Source organism: Rhea pennata, chromosome 10, assembly GCF_028389875.1.
Source record: "Rhea pennata isolate bPtePen1 chromosome 10, bPtePen1.pri, whole genome shotgun sequence".
In the NCBI taxonomy this organism is placed as follows: domain Eukaryota; kingdom Metazoa; phylum Chordata; class Aves; order Rheiformes; family Rheidae; genus Rhea; species Rhea pennata.
This window is the reverse complement of record NC_084672.1, coordinates 9,989,327-10,015,508: the sequence shown is the minus strand read 5'-3', so window position 1 is coordinate 10,015,508 and position 26,182 is coordinate 9,989,327. Positions and strand designations below refer to the sequence as shown.

At 44.1% G+C, this 26,182-nt stretch overlaps 2 protein-coding genes across 2 annotated transcripts in view; both read right to left on the bottom strand.

Annotated features, from left to right (window-relative positions):
• LOC134144434 (inactive cell surface hyaluronidase CEMIP2-like) overlaps positions 1 to 26,182 on the bottom strand; it is a 57,513-nt gene that overhangs the window by 23,968 nt on the left and 7,363 nt on the right. Inside the window, exons 4-17 of the mRNA XM_062583308.1 lie at positions 25,461 to 26,022; positions 24,917 to 25,086; positions 24,384 to 24,572; positions 23,872 to 24,041; positions 22,691 to 22,900; positions 18,750 to 18,955; positions 17,134 to 17,203; positions 16,272 to 16,400; positions 14,920 to 15,005; positions 13,448 to 13,579; positions 13,292 to 13,327; positions 12,531 to 12,683; positions 10,670 to 10,847; positions 5,719 to 5,934 (exon numbers count right to left, since the gene is read on the bottom strand). Of these exons, the coding sequence (XP_062439292.1) occupies positions 5,719 to 5,934; positions 10,670 to 10,847; positions 12,531 to 12,683; positions 13,292 to 13,327; positions 13,448 to 13,579; positions 14,920 to 15,005; positions 16,272 to 16,400; positions 17,134 to 17,203; positions 18,750 to 18,955; positions 22,691 to 22,900; positions 23,872 to 24,041; positions 24,384 to 24,572; positions 24,917 to 25,086; positions 25,461 to 26,022 (2,507 nt within the window). The remainder of the gene's footprint in view (positions 1 to 5,718; positions 5,935 to 10,669; positions 10,848 to 12,530; positions 12,684 to 13,291; positions 13,328 to 13,447; positions 13,580 to 14,919; positions 15,006 to 16,271; positions 16,401 to 17,133; positions 17,204 to 18,749; positions 18,956 to 22,690; positions 22,901 to 23,871; positions 24,042 to 24,383; positions 24,573 to 24,916; positions 25,087 to 25,460; positions 26,023 to 26,182) is intronic.
• The window catches only part of CEMIP (cell migration inducing hyaluronidase 1), a 119,375-nt gene that overhangs the window by 90,544 nt on the left and 2,649 nt on the right, over positions 1 to 26,182 (bottom strand). The window lies entirely within an intron of this gene.

The window sequence follows — 26,182 nt, the reverse complement described above, 5'->3', positions numbered from 1 at the left end:
TCTTACTACAACTATTGTTCCTGGTTCAATGAAGCATGGGAAGAGCTTGCCGTGTGCTACAGCAAGAAGATGACAAAGAACATGTCTCAGGTGTCTGTTGGTAATATTTTCTCAGATGCCTAAAGACCCAGTCATAGACTGGACATAAAAGGTAATAGTGACAGTTGTTTTTAGAATAAGACAGTAATTACTAGAACAAGAAAAACTGTCATTTTTGTGGCTTACTGGAAATACTTGTAAACTGACTTTGTCTCCTGTGGTGGCCAATGAGTGAATGCCTTTCAGAACTGCAAGTCATCAAGGATATAATTTTCAACCTTGTAGAAAACCAGTATAATATCTGGTGGATCTTTCAAAATGTTTATCATTAAAGCAGATGACAATGGGTAAATGTCCTGATCCAGAAATCCATATCCAAATCCCAGGCGGAGTATCACTAAACCAGCAGGACTCCTCATGGGAGCAGGGAATGACGAAGACATTTTCTGCAGCTACTGGACTCAGCTCGGCTCCCTGCTGTGACGCCAACTAATGTCAGCTCTAATACTGGGTTTGGGTAACCCTTTTGAGACTACAGTCAGGACCACCACATTACTTCAGAAAAAATCCCAGAGGCATCATCCACCATAAGCTACTTTTTAATTCCCAACAACCCAAGTGAAATAAAAAGAAATCTTGAGCTCCACTGGCCCAAGGTAGGTGAAGAATCGGTCATCATCCCTGCACGTTGTTCTTAGGAATTACCACATGGCCTCTTTCTTCCTCAATCTGTTACTCTGTCACACCTTTACTCACTTGAACTGATCTTGGAGAACTCTATCACTTTCCTTCCTTGCATCTACATTTGCAGGGGCAAAACACTGGTGAATAGCAGCAAAAAGGAGTGTAACAAGAGAATTTTGTTCTAGGATAAAAACACAATCTTCCTAGTAATATCTGATTTTTTGTTAGATCTACCAAATTATTTAAGAGAAGAAAGTGGGTCATAAAGATACTCTAAAATATGAGAAGTGGTGACAGTTTAATGTAATAGGAGACGAAGAGCTAGTTACAATGTTATAAAATGTGATCTTACTACTTGCCTGGATGGTTTAATAGACATAGTTGTCATTTTAGCTGCTTAACACTTCATGCTGGAAAGATGTGTCAGATTTCCCTCTGCTTACATGGCAATTTTCCCAAGTAGATTGTGCAACTGAGAAGATAAGTTCTTTTACAATTCATATGGGATTTGCTATTCAGCTGGGTAGCGAATATGAAGATAAGCAACATGCAAAGGACTGGAACTGAAAGTCTTGGTTTCTGAGAGACCGTTCTCCTGCTTTTTAGTTTCTTTAATGTTGCTCAGCTGCGCTGTTGGCTGTCAAAGTGGGGCAAAAGTTCTTAAAAATAAGAAGCTCAAAATATGCTTTCCACTCTTCTGGTTGTTTGATTGTTCAAGAAAGGCTTATTTCCCATGACAACAATTTTTTCTCTATGAATTTTCCAAATGAAAACCTTAAAATTCCTTCAGAAAGGAAAAAAAATGGTTTTCTTTCCGTGAGACATGCTGGAATCAGTTCTGACCCTAAAAACAACAGCATCTGACATCAGCAGAGCTACCTTGAATTTCTACTGGTGTGCATCAGAGATCAGAAGTGGACCTCTGTCCACATATGGACACTATTAGCAGAAATATATCCTGCAGACTTTTCCTTCTCCCCTACCTGCAAGGTGCTGACACTTCTCTAGCACCATGGGTTACATGTGCATGTGCAGGTTTGCCTGTGCTTGGAAAAGCCAACTTGTCCTGGCATAGCTGGGTATCTTCTGCATCTCTTGCTCTCTTTTCATGTAGAAACATCAGTGTCCAGACTGCCTAAGCAGGCACTGAATATACAAGTGGATGCCAGCTGAAGGTGCATAACTTAGCACAGAGAAGATGCAGGATCTGTGTAATTGCAAACACAGCAGAAACAGCATTAACGGAAATGGAACAATTTCTATTTTAGCTGTCTGCTGGAAAGTAGTGACCAAGTGGAGTGAACTGGTGAAAAAATCAACAATCTTGCCTGAAATTATTTTATAGTAGCAAGGTATTCATTTTTCTTTAATTCAGAACTTACACTAGTTGAGTTATGTGGCAATCTCTTAATGAATAATAACATCTTCCTTTTATGCTTATATAAGAAAATAGCATGTACTACCCAAAACACTGCTTATTTTAATAAAGTATCAAAAAAAGAGAAGTTGCGCAGCCTCTTCTGACAAATTGCTGCAAAGTCAGTGAGAAAGCAGTAATTCTGCAGCTTCCACTGTCCAGTGGGAGCCAAGGCACTTCAGATTTATATAAAAATCAGACATTGTTTAAGAACCTAGTTTATATTTTCTGCAGTATTGAGGAGTCTCCAGTTCCGTGCCTTGGAAAACCTCACCCACCTACATGGAGATAATTACGGGATGGGCCGCTCCCTACATTTTTCTTTTATTACAGGGCTTTGCAGCAGCTGAATGGCAGCTTGACGGGACACCTAGGATTTCAGCGCCTGCTGGCAGAGTCTGAGTGAGTCACCGAGACTTGCCAGAAGATGTGCTGCCAACTCTTGTGATTTCCTTGTGAGTCTCGCTCTATTTGATGTTCTTCCTTCAAGCCTCACTTTATTTATATTGCAGCATGACCGTTTCAGCTGTCGTTAAAAACAAAGGGGCTGGCCCTGCTTTGACAACATAAACCCTACGGGCTCCAAAATGAAAAAGGGAGAACAAAGACCTGATGTTTATTACCTATGGATAGCTCATGTCAAGCTGATCCCTGAGGTCTTTGCTGGTAGCGAAAGGCTGGTGACACGGGCGCTGCAGCACGGGGCACTTCCCGAGGCTCCCTGCCAAAGGGAAGCTCGGGCAAAGTGTGCAGGGAAGGTGGTGGGATGCGGTTTGGGGATGGCAAGGAGCAAGGGACACGAACCACACTCTAGGAGGTGGGAGCGCGCACATGAGTTGTCAGATTGAAATGCCCTGAGGAAGGTCTGCCTGCAGAATTTTGTGGAGCTAAAAGTGCTGCCCGAGGAATAGGCTTTCCCAAGACTTTTCCTTTCCTGGGTAAATCAAACCCAGGAAAATAAGAGCAAGAAAAAATGAATGAGGCAACATGGGTGGGAAGGAATTCCCTGAACTGTAGGCACTTTGCTCTGAAAGGATTTGGCTGCAACACTAGCTGAAGGACTTGGAACTCATTCTTCCATGCCAGGTAGCCCATCCCTAGTCTTAAAGTATCTTGGGTCCAGCTCAGCAGCTGTATGAGAGTCACTGTTTCCTTGAAGGAAAAGGGCATTTTCACCTGCTCACACCAGGGAAGAATGGAAGTTCTTGTCTAGCACTGCTACGCGAAAAGGGAAAGAAAAACACATCTTGTAACAGCTGCTAAGATCAAAGTAAACCATGTTTCTCCATGATGGGATTCTGTCTTTTAGGCTTTGGGTCTGAAATAGGATACACAGAATTTAGCACACAAACAAATCATCAGTTTGTCAAAATGCTAAGAATGAGGGTTATGCTCAAGTACTCCAACAGATTAAATCAAGTCCTGCTGCACAGGACAAAATTCTTCTACATTGCATTTCCCTACCATTTCTACATACACATTTGTGTACCATTCTACATACACATTTCCCTACCCAAACCCATAAAACAAACCATTGAATCTGAACTTCACTCATCCTGCTGAATTAGATGAAAAGCGTTGGTAAGTAACAGATCCTAGAGAAGCTAATGTTTATACTTGCCTAAACTTAGCCAAGGAAATTTTCTATGGTGGAAAAACTGCCTCACCATGTAGTGCCATAAGTAGGAGAGTAAAAATAGGAGCAAAAATATAAATGTCTGCCTATTTACAATTCTGAGTTTAACTGCTAGGTTGCCAGAGCACAGAGTGTTATTTCTCTAGAGACACAGGGTAAAATCTAGGTGCCAAGTACAAAACCCTGAGTTCAGTGGGGTGGTTTCATAGGTGCCTAGTCCTGTTTCTGCCCGTCAGTACTAAAACAGGGGACGTAGGTCCAATATCTAGGGACCTAAATAGCAATTTCTGCTCTCTACTGTGCAATTAAAGCAAATGCATAGAAACGCATTAGCTGAATATGCATATATTATGAATGCATAGAGGTCTCAAAGATAAATAAATTCCTACAAGTTTCATGCAGAGAAGCATCTCGGAGAAAGAGGAGCAGAGTGCTGTGAGTGATGGCCTGAGGGGCGCTTGAGGCGCAAGTCCACACATCACTACACATCAGAGAAGTCACAGAGAAAGGGCCTTCAGGAATCCCCAAATGTGAAAAAAAGGTCACTCTGAGTCTGCAACCCATCACCAGACATAACTCGAGGGAATCAGGCTCTGCTAATCCCTATGCTCACAGAACCGCTTGTGAAAAAGTGAAACCTGACAGTCTGCTCCTCTCAGGGGTCACTTTTAACACTGCTCTGTCTTTGATGACTTCAGGGTAGTTTTTATTCTGTGCTATCTTACCCTACTGATGTCTGGGTAATGATTACTGACTCCCGATGAGATATAAGTTTGCAGCGTGCTGCCAAATGCACAGAAGGATCTTAAAAAGAAAAAAAGAAAAAGACAAAGAAGAAAAACAGAAAAAGCATCAGCTGTATCTAACAAACTCTGATCTTATTTTAAGATTATTCCATATTCCATTCCACTTGCCTTTCACACCCAGCAGTTCATCCAAAAGGTGAAAGGCTGTTCTTGAGGGTAGGGAGAACATCATCTCCCTTTCAAAAGCCGTGTCTCCTGGGGGCTCCCAGGACATACTCTCCAGCGTGGTGCTAGGTGCACCTGCCACACACAGTCTTAAAATTCAGCTTCTTCAACGGAAGGATGAAGGAGGGCTGGCAAAATTTCCAAGGAACTGGAGTTTTGAACAGGTCCTGCCACCTTTCTGTTTAAATGCATCAGTAACCTTTAGAAGTAGAGGAGCAAGGAGAGCTGACAGCAATCTCGCACAGGTGACTATGGGAGCTGTGAAGAATCTATTTACAGCATACTCTATCTCAGATACAAAAATCCTGTGGGAATCTGAGCAGTGTATGATGAACCACAGTCTGATTTTGAGGTCATTCCCCTCAATTTACTATTCTCTTCCATTCTTTCACAGCCCTTTCTACCAAGGTGTTGACATATCAGCTAAGGCCTCTAACTCACATGTGCTGTAGTAAATAGCTGAGATCACCCTGCCCTAGACTGACCCATCCCTCAGCCAGTGGTTTCTGGAAAGGAAGTAGAACTAGGTGTGAGTTTTTGTCTCAGTCACCCTATTTCATCAGCTGGGTCATGGGTGATGTGTCAGCGGAGCAACAACTTCCATTACTGAAACTAGGGTCAACAGTTATCCACCAGAGCCCCAAGACAGAGTGGACAAACTGAAAACAAGGACTAGAAAACCCCCAAACCTCTCCTAGACGGGATTTCAACTTGCAACCTCTAGTGGGAAATGGGAAGTGAAGGGCTCCTTGCAGCCATGCGTTTCTGGAAGCTGCAAAGTAGGGGCTTTACTGACTGCTTGGAGATAGGTTGATAACGCTGAGAAGAGTAAAATTATACTCAATTCATTATTCAACTCTCTCTTATCTGATGCAATGTTGAATAGGTTGCACTCCAGCACCTCTCATCAGCATTTGAGAACATCTATCCCCTGACACGCACTAACATTGCTTGCAGCCCCACCATGTTACCTGGGCAAATTTCCCGGTACATATCACCCCATTCCACCGGGGCACAGTGAGGCATCCGGGGTGACGAAGCAAATAGTTGTCCGCCCTGCCTACGAAAGTGTCCGGGTAGCCTGTCACGGAGCCATCCAGATCATGGAAGATAGACATTTTGTCACCATCGTTATCGTTGTTTCCAAACCACTGGCCTGTTCTGCCGAAAAACACTTTCAATCCAACCTAGCAGAAGAGAAGAGGAGGAAAATTATTGGTTAGCTCTTAATGAGGATTTGGATTTGCAGTGTCTTCAGAGCCAAGTCAGCAATATATCTATAACTAGAAAGCCCTATTATTTCCGTAAGGCGTACTTTAGCCTCTTCTCCTTAGAAATATCTCTGATGATACTGGTTTTCCCCCTCATTTCTTAATCTCAGGAGATATTTTCACAAAAATTAGATTTTGGGTTCTTTGATGTGCACCCACACAACTGTTATTCCTTGAAATGACACAGTAATAAATTGTGCTGTGTCAAAAAAAAAAAAAAAAAAAAAAAAAAAAACAGGATGATTCAAAGGGTAGGAAAGTACTGGAAGGTTATGAAATTTACTGAACAGTAGTCACCTTCTAGTAGTCAACACAGTTGAGTTCCAAGAGAGAAAAAATACTAGCTATGTGCTGATTTTTTAACGTATTTTCAATGGTTGTCCTAAGTGGCTCTGTAAGTGCCATATTTTTTTTCTAATTCACCTTCCTAAACCTTATAAAACTCATATATTTGATAGCAATTCTCAGAATTGGCTGTTATGCACATTCTACCATATCCTCAGAAGAATTCTTTTTAAGGAAAAAGAAATAACAGGAAACGGTATTATCCTTGTTATACACAGCTCTGTTTTCAAAATTGTTCAGTAGCTAAGAGAAATAATCTACTCTGATACGAAAGTACTGCAAAACAGGGAAAGAAACTGCAGACATTTAGCAAAAAGGCATGAAATATTTGAATGTCTATAGAGGAAGCTCTTACAGTGCCTGATGACTAAGATCTGAGGTACTCAAGACAATAAGTACTCCAGGTCAAGTACCCGGAATGAATCCTTCAGCAACATGTATTTAAGGAGACAGCATGAAGAGTGGCCCGATCGGGCAGACCCAAAGGAATGTAATTCGTTCCACCTAATTCCACGAAATTTTAATTGGACTGTGCACGTGAGTAAGAATTAGGGTCAGCAGGATTAGGCTGCAAGTTTACTAATGGTTTTAAAGGCTTTACTTTCACAATACTAAATAGAACAACTTAAGAGAATAGGAGGCTCCTTGTTACTCTTATTTAGATGGAAAGTCCCATTGGCTTAGACAAATGACCACTGTAGCAAGAACTACTTGCAGAATAAAAATAGCCAGAACTTTTCAACTGTTTTGTTAAGTCTTTATTACTTTAAAAATAATTAGACCCTAGAACCATTTTTCTGCCACCTCCTTGTCTATATACTCATCTCAAACAAACATCTGAAGCAGTCTCATTTAAAGGAGATTTAAACATATGAAAATTTAGTGTGTATTTTTGAGTGTTTGAAACCCTTTTCCTACTGCACTGTAGGATTTTTTTGCCCAAAGGGCAATTTGGCAAAGAAGGAAGATCCCAAGTTTTTTTGTTTTTTTTTTTTTCATTTATAAAAGAGGAAATATTAACAAAACACACACTGTGCCACAGCTCCAATCTCCATTATAAACACCCTGTGACAGTGCACTTCTGGGGCTGAACATGAAGGTGGGCACTTCATTCGGGAAGAGAATAAACTCAGTCGTACTTCCAAACAAAGTATGGAACACTCTGTGCAGCTTACGTTTAATTAAACCATTCAGTGTTCCCATTCAGGAGCAAACAGTTTTGGTGCTAACACCTTAATCTGATTTCTAACATCCTCCTCTAAAGAATCTGAAAGTCAGAAACGAAATGGAGATGTTAAAAAGCAATGTCACTTGTTTTATACATCTGAGGGCAACCCTACTTTTGTGAACTGAGGCACTGGGTGTGCACTGAGCTTGCAGTTACAGTTACGGTAACCTACTTCTTTCTAAGCGAACACCGACAGACAGAGAAAAGCCTCAGCTTAGCGGGTGTGCCTGCATGTGCCTGGGAATGAGATAAAGCAGAGTACAGAGACGGGTCTCCTTTTGCCACCACGCTACTGTTCAGATAGCTAATTTTCCCAAGGTGTGGACTACCTGTGAGCAACATGGTATAAAGGGGACTTGAACCTTGTCTGAAGCAAGGCAGTGGCACGTGATGGATGACAGGTACGGGAGGATGTAATCATCTGGAGAGACAGGTAGTAACTGAACCTCTCCAACGGCAGCACACCTAACACACCTGCAGAAAAGTCCCAAGAACTGCAGTGCAAAGCAGTAGCCTCTCTTTAGATTAAAAATTCATAATCTACTGTACAACGTCATAACAGCTCAGAGCTTTTTCTAGAACTGAAGTGGTGGCCCAAGCTGCCAACACAAGCTGTGTTGCTGTATCACTGTAATCATTTTAAGGAAACCGTTTTTAACCAGTTTGAATTTTCCTCCACAGCAAATTCTGCATGTGTTAACATGACTTTACTTTGATCAAGTGACGCAAGCCCCGACCCTGCAAGTCCCCTTTTGGTCAGTAGTCTTTCTCATCCAAAGATGCCACAGTGCTGGCACAGCTAGGACTAAAATAGGTTTGAATCCATCCTAAACTCCTGGCTGCAAGGAAAAAAAATACCAAGTCCCACGGAGTGGCAACAGGCAGATTTACAGGAGACCACAACCATCAGCCATGCCCTCATCTGGATGAAGACCATTACTGCTGCCATTGTTTTAAAATAACCTTTAAAGAGCATCTGAATTTAAAAAAAGCCAAGTAATAATGATGTTATTGTTAAGTGAAGAAATTTCTTCATGCATGAGATGTAGGTTTGTCAACAGAAAGGCATCTAGAATACTTTCTGCAGAGTGTAATGCTTAGTTCTTCTGTCCTACTCGACTGTTTATTTTTATGTGAATGTGAAGCTGGATTTATTATTTTGTTGTCTAACCAATCAACTGATTAATCTGAATAATTATACAATTATTCCTTCTGCATGACTAACAGTTTTATTATCACTATGCAGCTTGCAGTAATGGTTAATTTCTTCTTGAAAACAACTGTAAAATGATTGTCCTTTAGGGAATGAGTACTAAGTTACCCTTTAAAAAGTAATAAAATGAAGCCTGAAGATGGAAAATTAATTAAAACAGTCTACATGCTCTATCTTAACTAGTCAAAGACATATTGTCCCATACAGTAATTAGCAAGAAAACAATAAGTTAACCGTAGTCCTTCAGATTTGAAATCAGATTTAGCACATCTGGGTTCAATTCAGATAAAATAGAATCAAAGTGGAAAATGCTGGGATGCAGGTGGTTATAAGCACAAATGGCTTTTAAGCTGGCAAAATACCAACTTTGGAAACGTCCACATTTGTTGGAAATGTATATTCAAGAAATAATTACTTGGGTAATGTCATTATTTTTTATAATAGACTGAAGCTGTATTATTTTAACTTGCTTTACAGAAGCTTTTAGTAAATCTTCTGATTTTACCTTGAAAACCTCAGATTTATAATGAAGTATTAAACTGTCTCTCAGACAAAATATGCTGGGATATTTAACAGGCTCGTTGGTCTCAAATGCAATAGTATTAAAGAGCTACATTTTCAGCTATTCCACAGGTAATTATCCCCTTTGCTAATGTGCACAGACATAATCTCTCTGAAACCATTCTGTTGGATAGAGTCCTACAGTCATTACTGGAAGAAAATTTCCACTCTCTTCAGACCCACTGACAGTTCAAGCTTTTTCATTTACATTTTTTTCTGAGCACCTCCTTCCTTTTCCATGTTGATTGTCTCATTCACATTCCCCACAATCATCTTGTAACCTTTTCCCCATGGAGGACATACAAAAGGCACAGCAGATTAGCCCTTATTTTCTTTCTGATGCTCCTTACACTACCTGAGTAAGGTCTCTTTACCAAAATGCACAGGGACTGTACTTTCATTAAAGGAGCAGTCAAGTGATTGCAATCAGTATCATCTTTGCATAAAAGACCCTCCTGTTGTTGGTCTAAAGTGTAACAGAGTAGGGACAGACAAATTGACTGCTTGCCAGAAGTAGTGATATTGGTCAGTTCCAAAGCAATGGAAATTTTCCTTAAGAAAAAGCCAAACCTCAAGCCAAAGTTACTGGAGTTCATGGACATCCTAACAAGCATGACCTTGTTTCAGGAAAGCTAAGAGGAGGTTGTGATCCCTGGGAGTAAGCCAGGTGGAATCTATCATTTCCCAGGCTAAGTGTCCAGGGACATAATCCCTGCATGAATCCTGGAGAAGGACTGGAATTGCTCAGCATCTTATGGCTCCTGCCAAGGCACATACAAAGAGCTCCATTCTGCTGTCAGTTCTCAAGAAAAGTCCCTGTTGTGCACAACAGAAATTGCACTGCTGACCCCAGAATGCGGGCCGTGGCTTTGTTTCTACTTGTCTTTACTTATTTCTGCAGGAGAATTGTATTGCAGCTCACTGACACCTGGCATTTCATTTGTGCCCTTCTTGAACTCCAAGGCCAGGTCCTCAACCTATGAAGGCGGGCAACACCTCACCAGCCAAGGCTGGTGCTCCAGATGTTCTGGTTACATCTGGAAGGTAAAATCTTCCTCTCCTGCATATTTTTGATGTGCGTCCTCCCAGACATAAGACCTCTGTATCAGTATTTGCCAAATTTTACTGGCTTACAAATAACCTTCATTAAAAAAGGAAGCATTGCCAAATGAATCAATGGTATGCACCAGTGAAACATGCACCACAGCCTGGAAATTCCTGCTCTAAAATAAATCTCTCATCGTTTACAAAAACTTTGAAAACTTGCAACTCTAACAGCACATACTCTTGCTTTTCTTACTTACGCTTCTCTCCATCAGGATCTGTGACACGTTATTCTGGGGGCTTATCTGCCAGGAGTTTTTCATGAAGAACCCAATGGCACTTGAGTATCTGTCAGCAGTTGGGGTGAACTTCTTGAAAGTGCATTTTGCCATCCTGACAGGCCCATCATAAATCTGAAATCCGCGAATAGGGAATGTCCTGTAAGATCAAGGAAAAAAACGAAACACAAATCTGTATTAAAAAGCTTGGGCAAAGTCGGAGTCTCTTCCCCAGAGAACAGAAGGGTGTTAACAAGAGCTAAAACTTTTTTTCCTCCTGAAACTGAAATCTGGGTGCTCTTCACACGATTAACGAAAGGTGAAATTCTGCCGAATGTCCTCCACAGGACATAAGGCCAAAAAAATGACCCATACACTCAGCTTATGGCTTGTCAGCTGGGGTGAAGAAATTCAGAGCTGTCATCCTCTGCCCCTGGGGACTCAGTGTTATGAGGAAACCCCTCCAGGTACAGACCGGGTTGGATCCTCCTGTCAGGTTTCCTGTCCCAGGGTGGACAGGCTTCTCAGGAAAACGTAAGCACGATTGAGAAAGCAGTATCGGTCTCTCCCTGGAGGCCAAAATGGTTCCTTGGAAATAACTCCCAGGTGGTGGAGCACAGCTTTTCCTCTCCCTACCAGCTACTTCATGCATGAGATCCCCAGGACCTAGTGCGCCCTATTTTGTACAGAGAGATGATTCCTTCAGCACCAGCGTGTAGACACACTGTCAAGTTGGCAAAACTGAAGGAAAAACCACTGGAGTTGCAGGCAAGTATTTGTCTCTTTCATGTTTTGTTTCGAGAAGGTATCGAGTTCCGTCTGGCCCCAGCGTTGTCTGATTAAAGGACGACTGACTTTGATTTCATAGCCCATAACGAAATGACCAGCAGAGACCTGGAAGGGCTCTACCTACCCGTTGGCAAAAAGACGGCTGAATTGTTCCGACATAAGAGCCACAGGGCAGACAACATGAACCTGCAAAGGGCTCCACAGGGTCACTCTGGACTGTGGATAATGGATGCCCAGATTTCTCCTCGTTGTTTTTTTTCTTACTAGTTGGTTCTAGGGCCACTTTACCAATTGCAAGCAGCAGGCACAAGCAGTGTTTCTGCTTACTCTGCTGTTTCTTGGTTTTGCCTGCAAAGTGACTTTGATTTCTAGCATGGTGAGACCAGTAACTAGGACTGGTACCACCTCCATTCCCCATTTAGCACCATGGTGTGTGGACAGAACAAGTACCAGACGTTTTGTCATATTCCTTCTTTTCTGAGAGTACATTGCTTAACAATATCACAGATGATTAAAGCCTGATCAAACTGCAGAGGAGCTGTCTTGCAGTCGCAGTTAAAACACCACCACCAATAGCAGCTGAGGATCGCTCTGGTTATTCTTGCTGTCTTACCCAGGCTGCGATTCTCCGTGGAGGCTGCAGGAAGACGCGCGAGCAGCCTTACCGTGCCTTTCCCCCTCCAGCCCAGCCGGGACTTGCACAGCTTTCCCTGCGACGCTGGGCTGGCACGTCCGGGCACCGTTTGCGTTCGCAACGCAGTGAACGTGTGCTACTGAAGCACCAAGGAAACACAGTTTGGTACCTCTCAGATTCTCTAATCTGCTCTCCAGTGACCAATAAATTAAGCAGAAAATTAAATCAAACACATTCAATTGTGGAAGCTCTCAAATCGTTGGCCTGAAGGAGGAGTTTGTTCAGATGCTTACTACTTCTGGCCTGTACAACAATTTAAACACTCTGTATAAATTACTCTTTAGTAATTGTATTCATTCCTGAGGCTTTTACTCTAGCTTAATGCTAATGCCAGCAAGAAATGGCAGATAAATAACTTACTGGTTTCTGGGCAGGGTTCTGTATTCTCCATTTGCTCCTCTTCCCCAGTAGCTGTTTTGGCCTCCCCGGGAGCCAAGGTTGCTGCTTTCTCCAACAAAAATGGAGCGTGAAACCTCCAGGCTGGAGCCGTCATCTGTTGGGAAAGTTCCATCGCTATAATCAAAGAAATACAAGATAACTATGCAGCGCAGTGCGAGGGGTGAACTAGTGTTTTTAATTACACTTCTAAAACGAGGAGAATCTCTTTAATTTGAAAAAAGAGCATCCACCAGTGTAACAGCCTGGTTTACCACCTTTCTAGAAAGCAGCAACCAGTACCAGCAACGCAGGTAGCTTAGTACTTGGCCATCGGGGGCTTTGGATGCGGCTCTTCTTCGCGGGTCCTCTGCAAGGGGGTGGGCCGGGAGCAGCCGGAGCACGTCCGGACGCCGGCGGCAGGAGCCAGCCCCGCTGCTCGCCCTGCAACGCCCCATCTCGGCCGCCCTCGCTGCACCGCGAGGAAAGGCTCCCCGAACGCAGAGCCAAACGTCTAGTCTACTGGTTCAGGACCTATGGTCCGAGAGGCAAACGTCAGCTCTAACAACGCCTCCCCCAGGCAAAGAGGATGAAAGGCCAAATTGCCCCTCGCATTAACTGCTACCCTGGGAAGACTTGATGTGGTCAGGGAAGGAAACATGAGGTTTTCTTGTGTCTTGCCATAATTGTCAGGGGAATGTTACATTGTGGAAAAAGTGGGAAAAAGGCACATTTTAAGAAATTACCTTGCCAGAGTGAGTCCAATTCCGTTGTCTGAAAACCTAGGACAGAAGAAACATGAAGGTGTAAATTGCTAGGCACGGCTGAGCCACGGTTGGCCTACAGCTCCACCGGCGTCGGTCGTGAGGAGCGCGGTATGCCACGGCGTGATAGGAACCTACCCTGAGTTACGGAAAATAATGTCGCCGCCCCTGGCCCAGGCCCCGTGGTCGTTATTTTTAAAAGCAATGAGACCATCAATTACGGCAGGAACTCGCGGCTTTTCGGGATCAGCATCTTGATGTGGGCGAAACCTGAAGCAAGGAGCCTGGTTAATACAACAGTGAAGAAATAGGAAACAACCTTAGACGCAGGAGGTCCTGCCAGTGAGAGCTCGCAACGTGTCTGCATAGGACGGGCCTGAAGAGGTAGTATTACATCCTGGACCACAGTCAGAGTGTTAGCTTGATCTCATTACTGTACTTTCTTACAAAGTAGAAAATAATAAACCTTACTAAGAGTGAAAGCCTGCCCCCAAGCCAACAGGCGATTCTCACTGGACTTCAGTGGGCCCGCGGTTATTCCTTAATTTCATTCAATGTGATTTAGAGCACAGAATGCATTTTTCCCAGTCACTTGGGTCCTTTTGCAACTGCCCTTACAAGTCTCATGGAGAACCCCTGGATTCACGCTGGAAAAATCAACTGGGTGCTTTCAAAAATCTCATTCAGCAAAGATAACTGAGTAACTGGAGATGCTTCCATTGCATCTGCACGCGCTTCCATACGCTCCTTGCTCTGCCAACAGAGAAACTATCATGTGAAGAAAGGATTCAGCCTAGAAATCTGATGTTCCTCAATTACTTTTAGAATATTTCTTGCCACATTGTCTGTTAATGGGAGACTTGTGCCATGTTTGGGGAAAAAAAACCTTTGTTTATTCGCAGTTTACCTTCACATGCTACTTCTTCAAACTGATACTGAGACACATCCTAGAGACCAAGGGGACGGCCCTGGGAAAGAAGTCACCAGCAGGGAGGCAAAGCCAGCCTCTTCTTTTAGTCACAAGGGAGAATCGTACATGGCATTAATGATGTTCGAGAGAGGAGGAGAAAAGATGGGACTCGGCCGAGAACTGTAGCTGATTTCTGCCTCGTCCTTCTCACACAGGCCCACAGGACTGCGGTGAGCAGGAAAATGGCATTAATTTACCTGCTCCCCCTCTATGAAAGGAAGCTCAGAATATTTCAACAGACAAGTTTATGCACTGGCAAAAAGCATTGAGACTACATTAACTGAGCCTTACTTTCCCCATTAATCACAGACTTGTCTCAGCAATCTCTTGTATCATCTTTCGGATTTAAAACCCTGTCAATAATTAATAAGCGATGTTGAAGTTTCCAAATAATGGAATAATGGAATCTAGATCCTTTCTCACACGCTTCACTGCTTAGTGCTCGTAGTCCCCAGTGCGCGTGGATCAGTTTTGATCAGCAATAACCGAAATGATTGGTAGCTGTGAAGTACGTGCCTCCAGGCATCACGGATAGCATGTGTGTGCTTTTGGACATTCAGCCATAACGAGGCAAACACGACGCACAGGCCAAGAAGCAACACAAGGAAGCAACCCGCTTAGCCGTACCGCATGCGCTCACCTGGCGTTATCTACAGTGAGGTACTCCCTGGGATCTTCAGCACTGGCTCTCGTAGTCTTTACCCCTTTACCAATAAACAAACCAGCCTGAAAAGACACGCAATTCCAATTATTTTAACAGGCTGCATCTCAGAGACTCCAAGTCACAGATTTTATCAACGAACGGGAGCAGCCAGTGAGCTCAGGCACAGCGAGCGTCCCAAAGCCCGGGTGTCCGCTGCCTTTTCCCTGTCACTTGGCACCACTCGGTGTGACTTGAGCACAGGATGCGGCGTGCCGAAGTCAGGACGGAGCGTTGCACCACCATATGTTATGCATCAGCATCTTGGGCTGTCTTCTGACCCAGAGCAAGGCACTGAACTCCCCCTCACTCCCTCGCTCTCGCAGAAAGCAGCAAGAGTTGCTGCCAAGCTCTTGATAACTTTTTGGAAAAAGAGCATTGTTAAGAAGCAAGGTTTAGCTAAACAGTGCCAAGTCCCCCAACATTCAAAAAAGAACATGAGCCACTGTAGCCAAGTTAAAAATTTCAGGAGAGCAACAGCTGTTATGGACCAAGATACAATACATGCAAGGCACAGAAAGCAGCACTCATTTCTGTCTAGAATCCTAAGAAATAATTTTAAAATGCTTTTCAGAGCTTACAGGTTAAGTTTTCATGTCAACAGTATATTTTGCAGAAAGTTTTTCTTGCAGTTACCTTTCAATTTTTGGTCTCATTCTGCATAGGTGATGAGTAGACCCTGGCACGAGCTCCCTTTGCTCAATCCTTAACTCCTTGCGGCGTTGCAGCCCACAGAGTGCTCAGTGTCCTGCCTGCGCTTCCTTAGATCTCACCTACTGCTGAGATCCACATAGGTACCTCTCTGACCTGGGTGCTTCCCATCTACCATAGGCACCCAGCCGAAGCACCCAAATTAGGAACCTCATTCAACTCAGCTTCCTCTGTAATCAGTGGCAAGAGCATCCACAAAAGCTGATTATCTTTTGGCGACAGTGAGCAAAATGCACTTTACTAAGGCACCCCAGTTAACCACCTAAAGCTAAACGGGATGAAACCAGGCCTTCATCAATAGTGGTACACACCCTCCTGCATCGTCCCTGTAGCAAACAGCCCTTTGAACCATCTCACTGCACCAAGCGCCAGGGCTGCTCTGCACCAAGCTGCCCCTTTGGGCAGCCAGAGCATCAGTGCTCACCCACCCCACGAGGGAGTAGCACAAAAACGCCTGCTCGTGTTTCGTGTTACGAAAATGGAAGGTGCTCACAACGATCTTTTGATATCGGAACACCACACACGGTCAGCCCTAAGCCTTGCTATCGCATTGGTAGTAACATACAAAATCATCTACGTGCCTTGAAATTGGAGTGGACTCTGTTGTTGTAAAATACACCCAAGGGGGTATGCTCAGCCTGTCCCTCCGGATATTGCCCCTCGGACTGTCCAGTCGGAACCCGGTGGAAGATGTACCATATCCCGACATCCTGAAAAACAGCAGAAGGTCAAAGAAATAGGACAGTATAATTAACGGTGTAGATTATCCCACTGTGCTGCCAGATTTCTAAACTGAGCCTGCAAAGCACATATGGGTCCTGAGGATATTCGCCAGCCCATGCTCTTCCATCTCCCAACTTATCCTGCAGCATGTACAGTGCACCTCTGGGACACACACTGAGATTTTAAAAATACGTATATTATGAGTGATATTCAGGCAGTTTATTAGAAAACAGACATACAGGCGTATTAAACACAAACACGATTTGAGTAAACATCAGGGACAATAGCATAGCCAGAATACAAATATATGTAATTTTACTGGGCATATTAACCACTAGCCGCCAACAATCACTAACCATTAGTTACAAATAAAAAACAACATTTACTAAGAGACACCACACACCATTTCCAGGCACAGTTGTGAAGGAAAACTATCAGAGATACCACTGCGAGAGCTGTAGGCAAACAGTTGTTCTTAAAGGCTCACGCGGTGTGCGAGGCTGGTCTTTGAGTACAAACAGGGCTTTCCAGACAATATTCTGTGATGTGGTATATTTAGTCTGTAATTTCCTAATTGCTTTTGGACTCATGCAGAAATATATATCCAGATTTTACAATGATGCACTAAAAATTCATTGCCCTCATGCTAACGACATCAGTAAGAGCAGAATATATGGGAACTGAAGGCAGTATATTGCTCTTGCTGTTAAATGATTTTACCTGAGCACCAGCTGCTGCATTCTCTATTAAGTTGTTGTTTGGATTTGCAATCCAGAATGTGCTGACAGCCCTGAAAAATCAAAATCAAAATGATCCTAAGCAGTTACCAAACAGGAAGGGATACATTTTCATAGCACTGCCCTGGATTTCAGCCACGATGCTCCCAATGACTTTAAAACTCCACACAACATTTTAATGATACTCCTTAAGGAAAATAAAAATAATAATAATAAAAAAAAAAACTAGTGATGTCAGACATGCTAATTTATGGAGCCACAGAAAGTATTGTAAATTATATGAGACTATTAACAGAAAATACAGCTCTGTTAAAAACAGCTTAAGGAAATCGGATGTCATTTTTTTCAAAAGTTAAATATTTGGAAAATGTCTGAAAAGTAAACTTCTGTTTTGGTTTTTAGAACTTCGGGGGAAGGGCAGGAGGTATGGGATTCTCTATGGATTTGTGATGCTTTTACATGAAACACAGAACAAATGTCCTTGCAAGCCACAAACGTCTCATTAAGTGGGAGATTAAGGAGATATTATTTTGATGCTTGTTCAGATACAGAATTTTTGCTTCAGACAGAAGATCAGTAGTGGCACAAACAGAAGCCAGGTGTAGTTATGAAAATATCATCTACTGTCTTACTTCATTTGATAACAATTTTTGCGATAATAAAGAGCACATATAAAAACACCCTTAATATTTTTCTAATGACCATATCAGTTAATTTGATCATTTTAAGCAGAAAATCTCAATTTTTTTTTTATCCACCTTAACTATTACATATTCAAGAAACCGCACCCCTTTGGATGAACTCAGCCACTGAATAGATGCAAAATAAAACTATATTAATCACACTGTCAACTGTAGCATTCCAACAACAATAATTCTAATTCATTCAGCAAGGTTATTTAAATAAGTAAAAATAAACAGTGTTTAATGAAGAATCCCCTGGATTCTATTCCAGCAAACACGACAATATAAATTTCCACATGGCAGTAGACCAGTCTCCAAACAGGAAGCAAACTCTAGCCAGTTATAATAGATATCGTTTATTGTGCTATAAATGAGGCTCGCTATAATTTATGGTAATCTCTACATTCTCACTAAATCTTTTAATTTACTCTAGACATTAGCGTACTCATGTCCTACCGACTAATTTGCTCTAGATGTTGCAGCCCAAGTTCGTCCCTGGTGACAGTAGGCAAAAGACTCCCTTGGAAGTAAGTGATATTTATGCTAAAACAATCTACATTTATCAGATTGATTTCATGGAGTCTTCAACATCCTACTTAAAAGAATTAAAAAGAGTTCAGAAATGAGCGAAATATTTTGACATATTGATGATTCCCAGGAACATAACAGGAATAAACAACAGCAAATATGCATGGTTTGGATTTAGGCAGATGTTAACAGGTGTCTCCACATGTGAAGTCAAGTAAATAAATGGTTTTAAAATGAGAAATGAGATGAAAAGCTATGGTTTTTCACTTAATGTCGAACAGCACTATGGAGATCGGGCACACTCCCCTTTGAAAAGTTTCATTTCGCCACAACATTCTTTAAGGTGAAAAGCGCAATGCAAGAGCGAACAGTGACCACAGGAACTTACATGCAGTCCGTGCTTGGCGTGGGAATGTAATTCCCATAGACGTGGCTACGGATTGCGAGGCACATGGCTTCGTTGCGATCCGAAGGTAGGATCGTTCCTGGCCTCGTGAGGAGGCCCAAGTTGTGATAGAACGTATTGCGCTGCTCCGTCCCATCTTCAAGGAAGAAACAGTGCCCCAGAGTGTCATACCCAATACTGTCTCTCACCTGGAAAGAACATACACGCATAGATTGCAATATTAACAGTAGCAGCAACTACGAATGACGTGCTTTGCTTATCAAAAAACTCCCCAAACCTCTCGGAGAGGTTTTGCCACCCTTCTGCACAGCAAGCAGCATCTTCATTCGCAACAGTTCTGGAGCTAATTCAAACTCTGTGCAGGCTGCCCAAGAGTGGGCTGACCTTGTTATACAGCAAAACTCCCATTAACATTACTTGGAGGAAGATCACATGCATAATTACAGGAAAATAGTAGAACACTGGATTTAAAACTGCCCTCAGTTCTAGGAGAGAATATTCAGTTTGGTGTCACAGACTAAGTATCTGCATGAATGTGTCTTACATGATCAGTCAACAGACCAGTCTGGTTAATCCAGAAATATTCATGATTGCAACACTTCCCAAACAAAATAAGATTTTTTTTAACAAATGTGCCAGGCAGAATAATTTATATTAGCAAAGTTTCTGTTTTTTCTGCATTCTCAGAAGCTGCAGCTCCACTTCATTTCTGTAACGACCAGCTTCTGCAGAGAGTGCCTTACACTATTTCAACCTATTTAAGATTAACTGACATGAGCAGAGATACTTCATTAAACCATAATTTGACCAAGAGGACTTAGCACAAGCCTCTTTTAATGTACAGTCTTACGAAGACAAATTTAGAAATTCTTCCTTTAAATATGAATAGCAAAGCAGGTTAGTTAAAATACCAGCTATTTATTACTGAATCTTTCTGAAACATAATTTTGTACTTCAAAGGATCCATGTCAGCACATTTATTCACTCTTCAGGCATACAAAATTCCTGTTGATGTCAATTAGTGTTATATCCGTGCAAGATTACCTAATCGTAACCTATTTGGTTACTTCTATATATACATAGGGATGCTTGAACTAAATCCATTTTGGTGTCACATCTCATGACTACCCTGTGATGAACTGCAACTGTACATAACAGCTGGATCCCAAACAGTGCAACTCCCATAGGATTATCTGTACTGGATTTCACTGTTTTCCTGGCAGTTGCCCCTCAAACATGTCATCAGTTGCTTTTGTTTCTGCTTCAATGAGGTGTTCAAAAAATAGTTGAAAATAATGCAAAATGCAGCCAGGCAACCAAGCCATAGTTAACATGTTTTTGGAAATCAACTGAGACCCAGAACGCAAGTGCAACAGCTCCAAGTGAGCTACGAGGAACATGCAGTGACACTGAGGGAAAGCGTCCCTATCAGCTGAGTCTGGGGAATACAGATAGTTAGAAAATAAATTTACTTTAAAAGCGCATGTTTCTTTGCCAATCTGCAAAGAATGGTGAGCCCAACCACTTATATCCTTCCAAGTGTGGGCAGAAACTGCATTAAGGATGCCATAGAAGACTGTTTTTGGAAAGAAATTGTGACAGCAAACCTCCCTCTGCCATAAAGGAAACAGCATTTCAAATTTAGAGTTTCATTGTCATGAATTTAGATGAAGTCTAGATAATCTGTGCTTCAGAGAGTTGCACTCAAAATCAGGCCTGTATCTGAAAACAGATTTTAGCTTTAGTTAATATGATTTATCACAGCCTCCGAAACGCATGGCAGCCCTGAGAACTTTCCTACTTGAACCTAAGCAGACCACCCTCCTAACCAGAAATAACATCATCTATATTTGCTCAAAAAGATAAGCGTGCAAAATTGTCAGGATGAAACAGCAATAACAGGACTGCTCGGTTGTGGCCTATCACCGACAGAAAACGAAGGCTTGGGAGGGGGAGCCTGCCTGTGGCTCCGTGGCATCAGGAGCAGCGTATTACTGTACGTGTCAGCGGGAAACGCTGCCCACCACGCGTCTACAGCCCCTTCGGTGCGCCCGGCACGGCGTAATCACGATGCCTCCAAACACTGAATTATATATAGTTCAGCAACACAATATAAGTGACCTTCATGCACTGCAACGTTATACATTAAAGCCCACAGTGCTCTGTGGTATGAGCGACGCGCGCCGGGGAAGCGAGAGGCAGGTCGCAGCCCGCTCTCTAATCCCGGTGAGCAACCCGAGCCACGTGCGCTGCTGCCAGGGGCAGGGGCTGGCACGCGGCGGATCCGCGGGGGAGCAGCGGCTCGCACGCGGCATGAGCGACCCGCGCCAGCGGAGCACAAAACACAGCATTCCCGCCGCACGAGTCTGAAATTACATCGTCTAAACACCCTGAACGGGAGGGGGGGAAAAACCTTGTCTGCTTTAATCCGCCCCAGAGGCTGAAGTTTCCTGATCTAATGCTCAAGTCAGTACTCATCCGTATTACTTAACAGCCTTGCTCTGATATATATTCTGCTCTCTGGAACTGCAAATTATTTTAATTTATTTTAAAGCAAAGTTTTTAAATGTATTTTAATTACTCTATATTGCAACCAAAGGATTCTGCCACAGATTCACAGTTTGTGCTTTGTTATCAAATCTATCCACTGATTCACGAGCTCAGAGCGTCCTGGGGGACTGGACCTCGCACTTGGTTTCTTACTGACTTCGCAGCTAGTGGATCACACATGTCCAGATAAACCTTCAAGAACTCATCTCTGCTAAAGACCATGACCACAAGCCAAACTCCTGAGGAACTGTGCTCATGTAAGGCCTAAGTTTTCATCCCAGGCAGGTTCCTTCAATTCAAGAAGTTGAACACTGAGGGGAAGAGAAAGGGACTTGCACTGTTTCCATCCATTTGGGGCACATCTCCTGCTATCTGAGAGCTCTGTAAATCAAAGGAGGCTCTATATGCGAAGGAAATCATCACGTATGAGAGAATAATCAATAACTTGGGGTGATCTGGACAACATAAATACAGTTTAAGATACATAGAAAGTGCTCTTAGCTGTACAAGTCCAGCATCACATTTTCATGAACATATTTTTTTAAGTGGACCATATTACACAGTGTCCATTAATGTGCATTTATGTCATATCTTACAGTAGTAGTAGTCCAGGGTCCGGAAAAATTTGTCAGAAGTAAAACAGGGAGTCACTGATGGTTCGGGGAGTGTCTCTGTCTAAACACACATTAAACGAATGAGGAAATGCCTGTGAACACCAAAACACCTCACAGTGCCCTGCAGAGCACACAGCAATCGGACATGTCCAGACTAGAGGAGGTAACTATCTTCTCTAGCCCAGGCATCCTTTTTTTTTAAAAAAAAAAAAAAAAAAAAAAAAAAGTTCCTCTCCACAACGCCCTTGCTAGGATCTAGGTCAAAGCCAAGTTCCTGAGGGCTTTTCTGGCACTGAAGTGGCCAACTGGGTCTGTCTCTCTATTTCATTCCCTTTGTCATGTGAGTATTTTGGATTCGTGACACATAGCCCCTGCATGGACAGCTCCTGTCTTTTATATCTCCTTTGTAAGTTAGAGCTCCATTGCTTCAAACTTTACATTTCAAATGAAAATTTCTACTATCACAAACTGCTCAGAATAACCATGGCAAAAATTGTACTATATCTGATCAAACAATTAACAATATTAATTAATAAGACAATACTTGGAATCTGAAATTCATTTCAAAGAGCAGTGCTTGCACAGCAACAGTCCTAAACCTGTCAAACGGAGTTATCAAGTCAGGACATTTCTTGGAGAAAAAAAAGATGCTGGATTCCGATTTCTCTTTGTATCACAAAGCAGCAAGACAACATACTTCTACTATTCAGCAGTGCACAAGCAAAGAAATCAGGTTGGTACTAATAAAATGTCTCCTACCAGAAGGCCGTGAGTTCCATGTATGGCAACACACCTAGAGAAGCAGTGGTGGATAGACAGGTTATCGAGGTAAGTTGGGTGTTTGTATCCTCCTCTCTCATCGACATCTCCAGCCAGGTGAAAATGCACAGGGTAGCTGCCCAGGACTTGCTGCCCCATGTTTTTTAATTCCACTCCTGACATGTGAACAGAGCTAAAATTCCTCTGGATCTGTTGAGACAAACGTAGATCCAAGTAAGGCATTAGCAATATAAGAACACGAGACAAGAAAAGAGAATAAACTTCTTTTTATTTTTATTTATTTATTTATTTATTTATTTATTTTACAGTAGGCAACGTGCCTGCAGTGTAAACCAGGGCCCGGTGGCGGAAGGAGCTGTCAGAGCTCTGCTGTGCCTCAGGCCAGCGCAGCACCTGGAGAGGAGCGTGCCAGCAGCTGAATCCCTGCCGGTGGGGCGCCGCCACCCAGAGCTGCCAAGCAGCACGTATGGCGTTTACTGACAGCAGCGCCAAGCATGTGAAATGGCTACGGACAAAATACTCCTGCTAGCTATAGAAAAGCAGAACATTTACCAATAGGCTCTATTTCCTGGTGAAATTCAGCCTGCCAAGTGATTTTAGGGCAGAACATCTGCACAGCTTCCCAGATGCCATCAGCTGGGGCCACTCCAGGTCGTGGTGGCGGCAGAGCTCATCAGCCAGCGCTCAGAGAGTGCTCAGAAAAGCCAAGTATCTACAGCTGCCTGCACATGTGCTAAAGCTATCCGTGGCCTCTGCAGCAGGACCGCTTTGCACTTCCGCCAGGAGCACATGGGCCATGCAAGAGGAAAGAGAGGCGCAGCACTGGAGCAGGTTTGCTCTGAAGGAACCACAACGCCTTCAGTGATATCTTGCAAACTGTGTAGCTTCATACCAACCCTACTCACAACGATGGCTCTAAAGAATACCCTTTAGCCCAGAAAAAAAGTGTGGATTTTTGCACATACAGTGAAGAAAATGTCACAGTTTCATCCAGAGTCTAGTTTTGCAAAATAGCCCAAACAACTTTCCCCTCCTTTGTAGACAAGCATCCTTTTCTCCTTAGGCACAGCGGTAATTTCATACATTATATTGCTTGTTGACAAACCAGGAAAGTAGCTATCTGGAACCACATACAGGCATATGCATTAAAAGTCACTCACTTTAATATGTCCTCCAAATGTGTCAAAGGGAAAAAACTGGCATTGATTTTGTCCATAACAGGAGTCTTCCATTTCTCCTTGAATAAGTATATTTCTTGTCAGAAGACCAACCTCTGCCCTCATATCTATGCCATCTATAACTTCTCCGATGTGAAGATAAAGTGGGCTGCCTGAGAAAATCAGAAGTTCTTTTTATTCTGGGTGAGTATTTTGCCTTTGTTATCATATTATTCTAAACAAGTGCACGCCTTTGATTTGCACAATCATCAAGTTTTGGGGAACTGCCCAGCTGTTAGCACCTGATTGCAAAGGTGATCTCAGAAGCCCCTTCTGGCTTCTACAAGAGACCACTGCCCGGGGTCAAACTTTAAAGTCCCACTATTGGGGGCCTTCAGCTCTCACACATCAAGTGCCCATGCATTTATAGGACAAAATGCAGCTAAAGAGACAAGCTGAAAATTGACAATGTAAATATTAACTACAAAGGAATAGCTGAATACAGTATTTCGTACCATCAATTTTCACTTGATTGCTTTTACATTCGCTGCAAGGAAGGAGATTAAACTCTTCAGCTTGATGCATTGAATAATCTGTACTGGCAATGACTATTCTGTCGCCAGGTAACCAGCTTGTAACTTCATCCGCTAAATGAAGAATTATTCCCTTGGACACCTCCACTTTAAATCCATTATGTGGCACTCCTGAAAAATGAAGCAATCAATTATTTTTACAGTTGCACATGACACTACCATGCAATTAGCCAGAGAGCATACCAATTTAATTTTATCTAGACAACTGTGTGTTTGCGATAGCAGGGCTCTGGTCACTAAATATTTCAATGTAATCTCTTTCTAGGCAGCTAACATGTTATTTTATGGGAGCATTGTGGTTTAGTTTGGTCACCATGCACATGAGCAAAATTCTACAGCATTATCATCATCGTGTCATTCAGATTTGCAGCAGCCAGGGAAAAAAAAAAAAAAAAAAAAAAAAAAAAAACAGAGCAAAGCAAGAGAAGAGAGACAACTATAAGGAGACACTAAACCTTTCACCCATCCGCTGAAAGCAGTAACAGTGAAACGGATTCCGTCGTAGGTCTGGAAATCTTTTTGGGCTACAGCAAGCCCCGTTGTCCCGTTCCTATGATATTCTCTCTTATCTTCCACTGTCGAAAGTGGATCCCCTCCGAGGATCCCCACCAGAGCCCAGGGCTGTCTGAGCGGGAGCAGGAAGGAGCACACCAAATTACTGGCTGCAGTGGTCTTGGAGGAGGATGGTCAGAGCTTCGCGGACAGGTTCGAGCAGGAGGGGAGGGTGCAGCGCCGCCTGCCCTCCCCGGCCCCCTCCGGCTCGCTGGATGCGAGGTGCTGGGCGCTGCCCGCGGAACCCCCCGGCCCTCGTGCTGCCGCGGGACTCGAACCCGCGGGCGCCGCCGCTCCGTCGGGGCGAAGCGGTGCCGGGCGCCCAGGCGCGGCGGCCGCCGGCACGGAGCTGTCCATGGTGGCGCCGCGGGTCCCCCGCCCGCCCGCCGCGGGCGCGGGGGCCCAGCGCGCCGCGAGTTCGAGCCCCGCGCCCGCCGCCCGCCTCACCTGTACCCCAGGCGCGCGATGTGCCTGCTGCCGAGGCGGTCCCGCAAGAGCCGCCGCGTCTCCGACGTGAGGCTGCGGGCTGCCGAGTCCCCCACGGCGGCCGCCACCACCCTGCCGGGCGCCTGCAGCGCCAGGAAGTCGCGCAGCCGCCGGCACTCGCCGGGCAGCAGGTGGGTGTCGAAGCGCCTGGCCGCCAGCACCCGCGCCGTGCCGGCGTCGAGGACGCGCAGGTTGAGCCCACGGCTGCCCCAGCGCCTCTCGGAGGAGTAGGGGCCGTGGCGCAGCCCGCCGGGGTGCAGCGTTTTGTCCAGGAGGGTCCAGGAGCGGGGTCGCCGGCCGTGCAGCTCCAGCACGCCGCCGCGCCCCACGCCCACGAACTTCTGCCCGAAGCCTTCCACGGCCGCCCCCTCGGCGGCCCGCCCGTACAGCGAGATGGTGGCCCGCGAGCCGTAGGGACACCTCTCCGAGCCGATGTGCAGCTCCCCGCCGTCCTCGATGAGGATGTAGCGGGCCCGCAGGGTGATGGGCGGCCCGTGGGGGCGGTCGGCGAACACCAGCGTCCCTGACGGGGGGGGGGGGGGGGCAGAAGAGCGGGGTTAGGGGGCGGCAGGGAGCGGGCACACCCCGAGGGGACGGGAAATGCCACCCACCAGGCAAAGTCATCCTCCTCCCCCAAAATTAATCCGGGAGATGGCACCTGTCGTGCAACGCACGCACCTCCA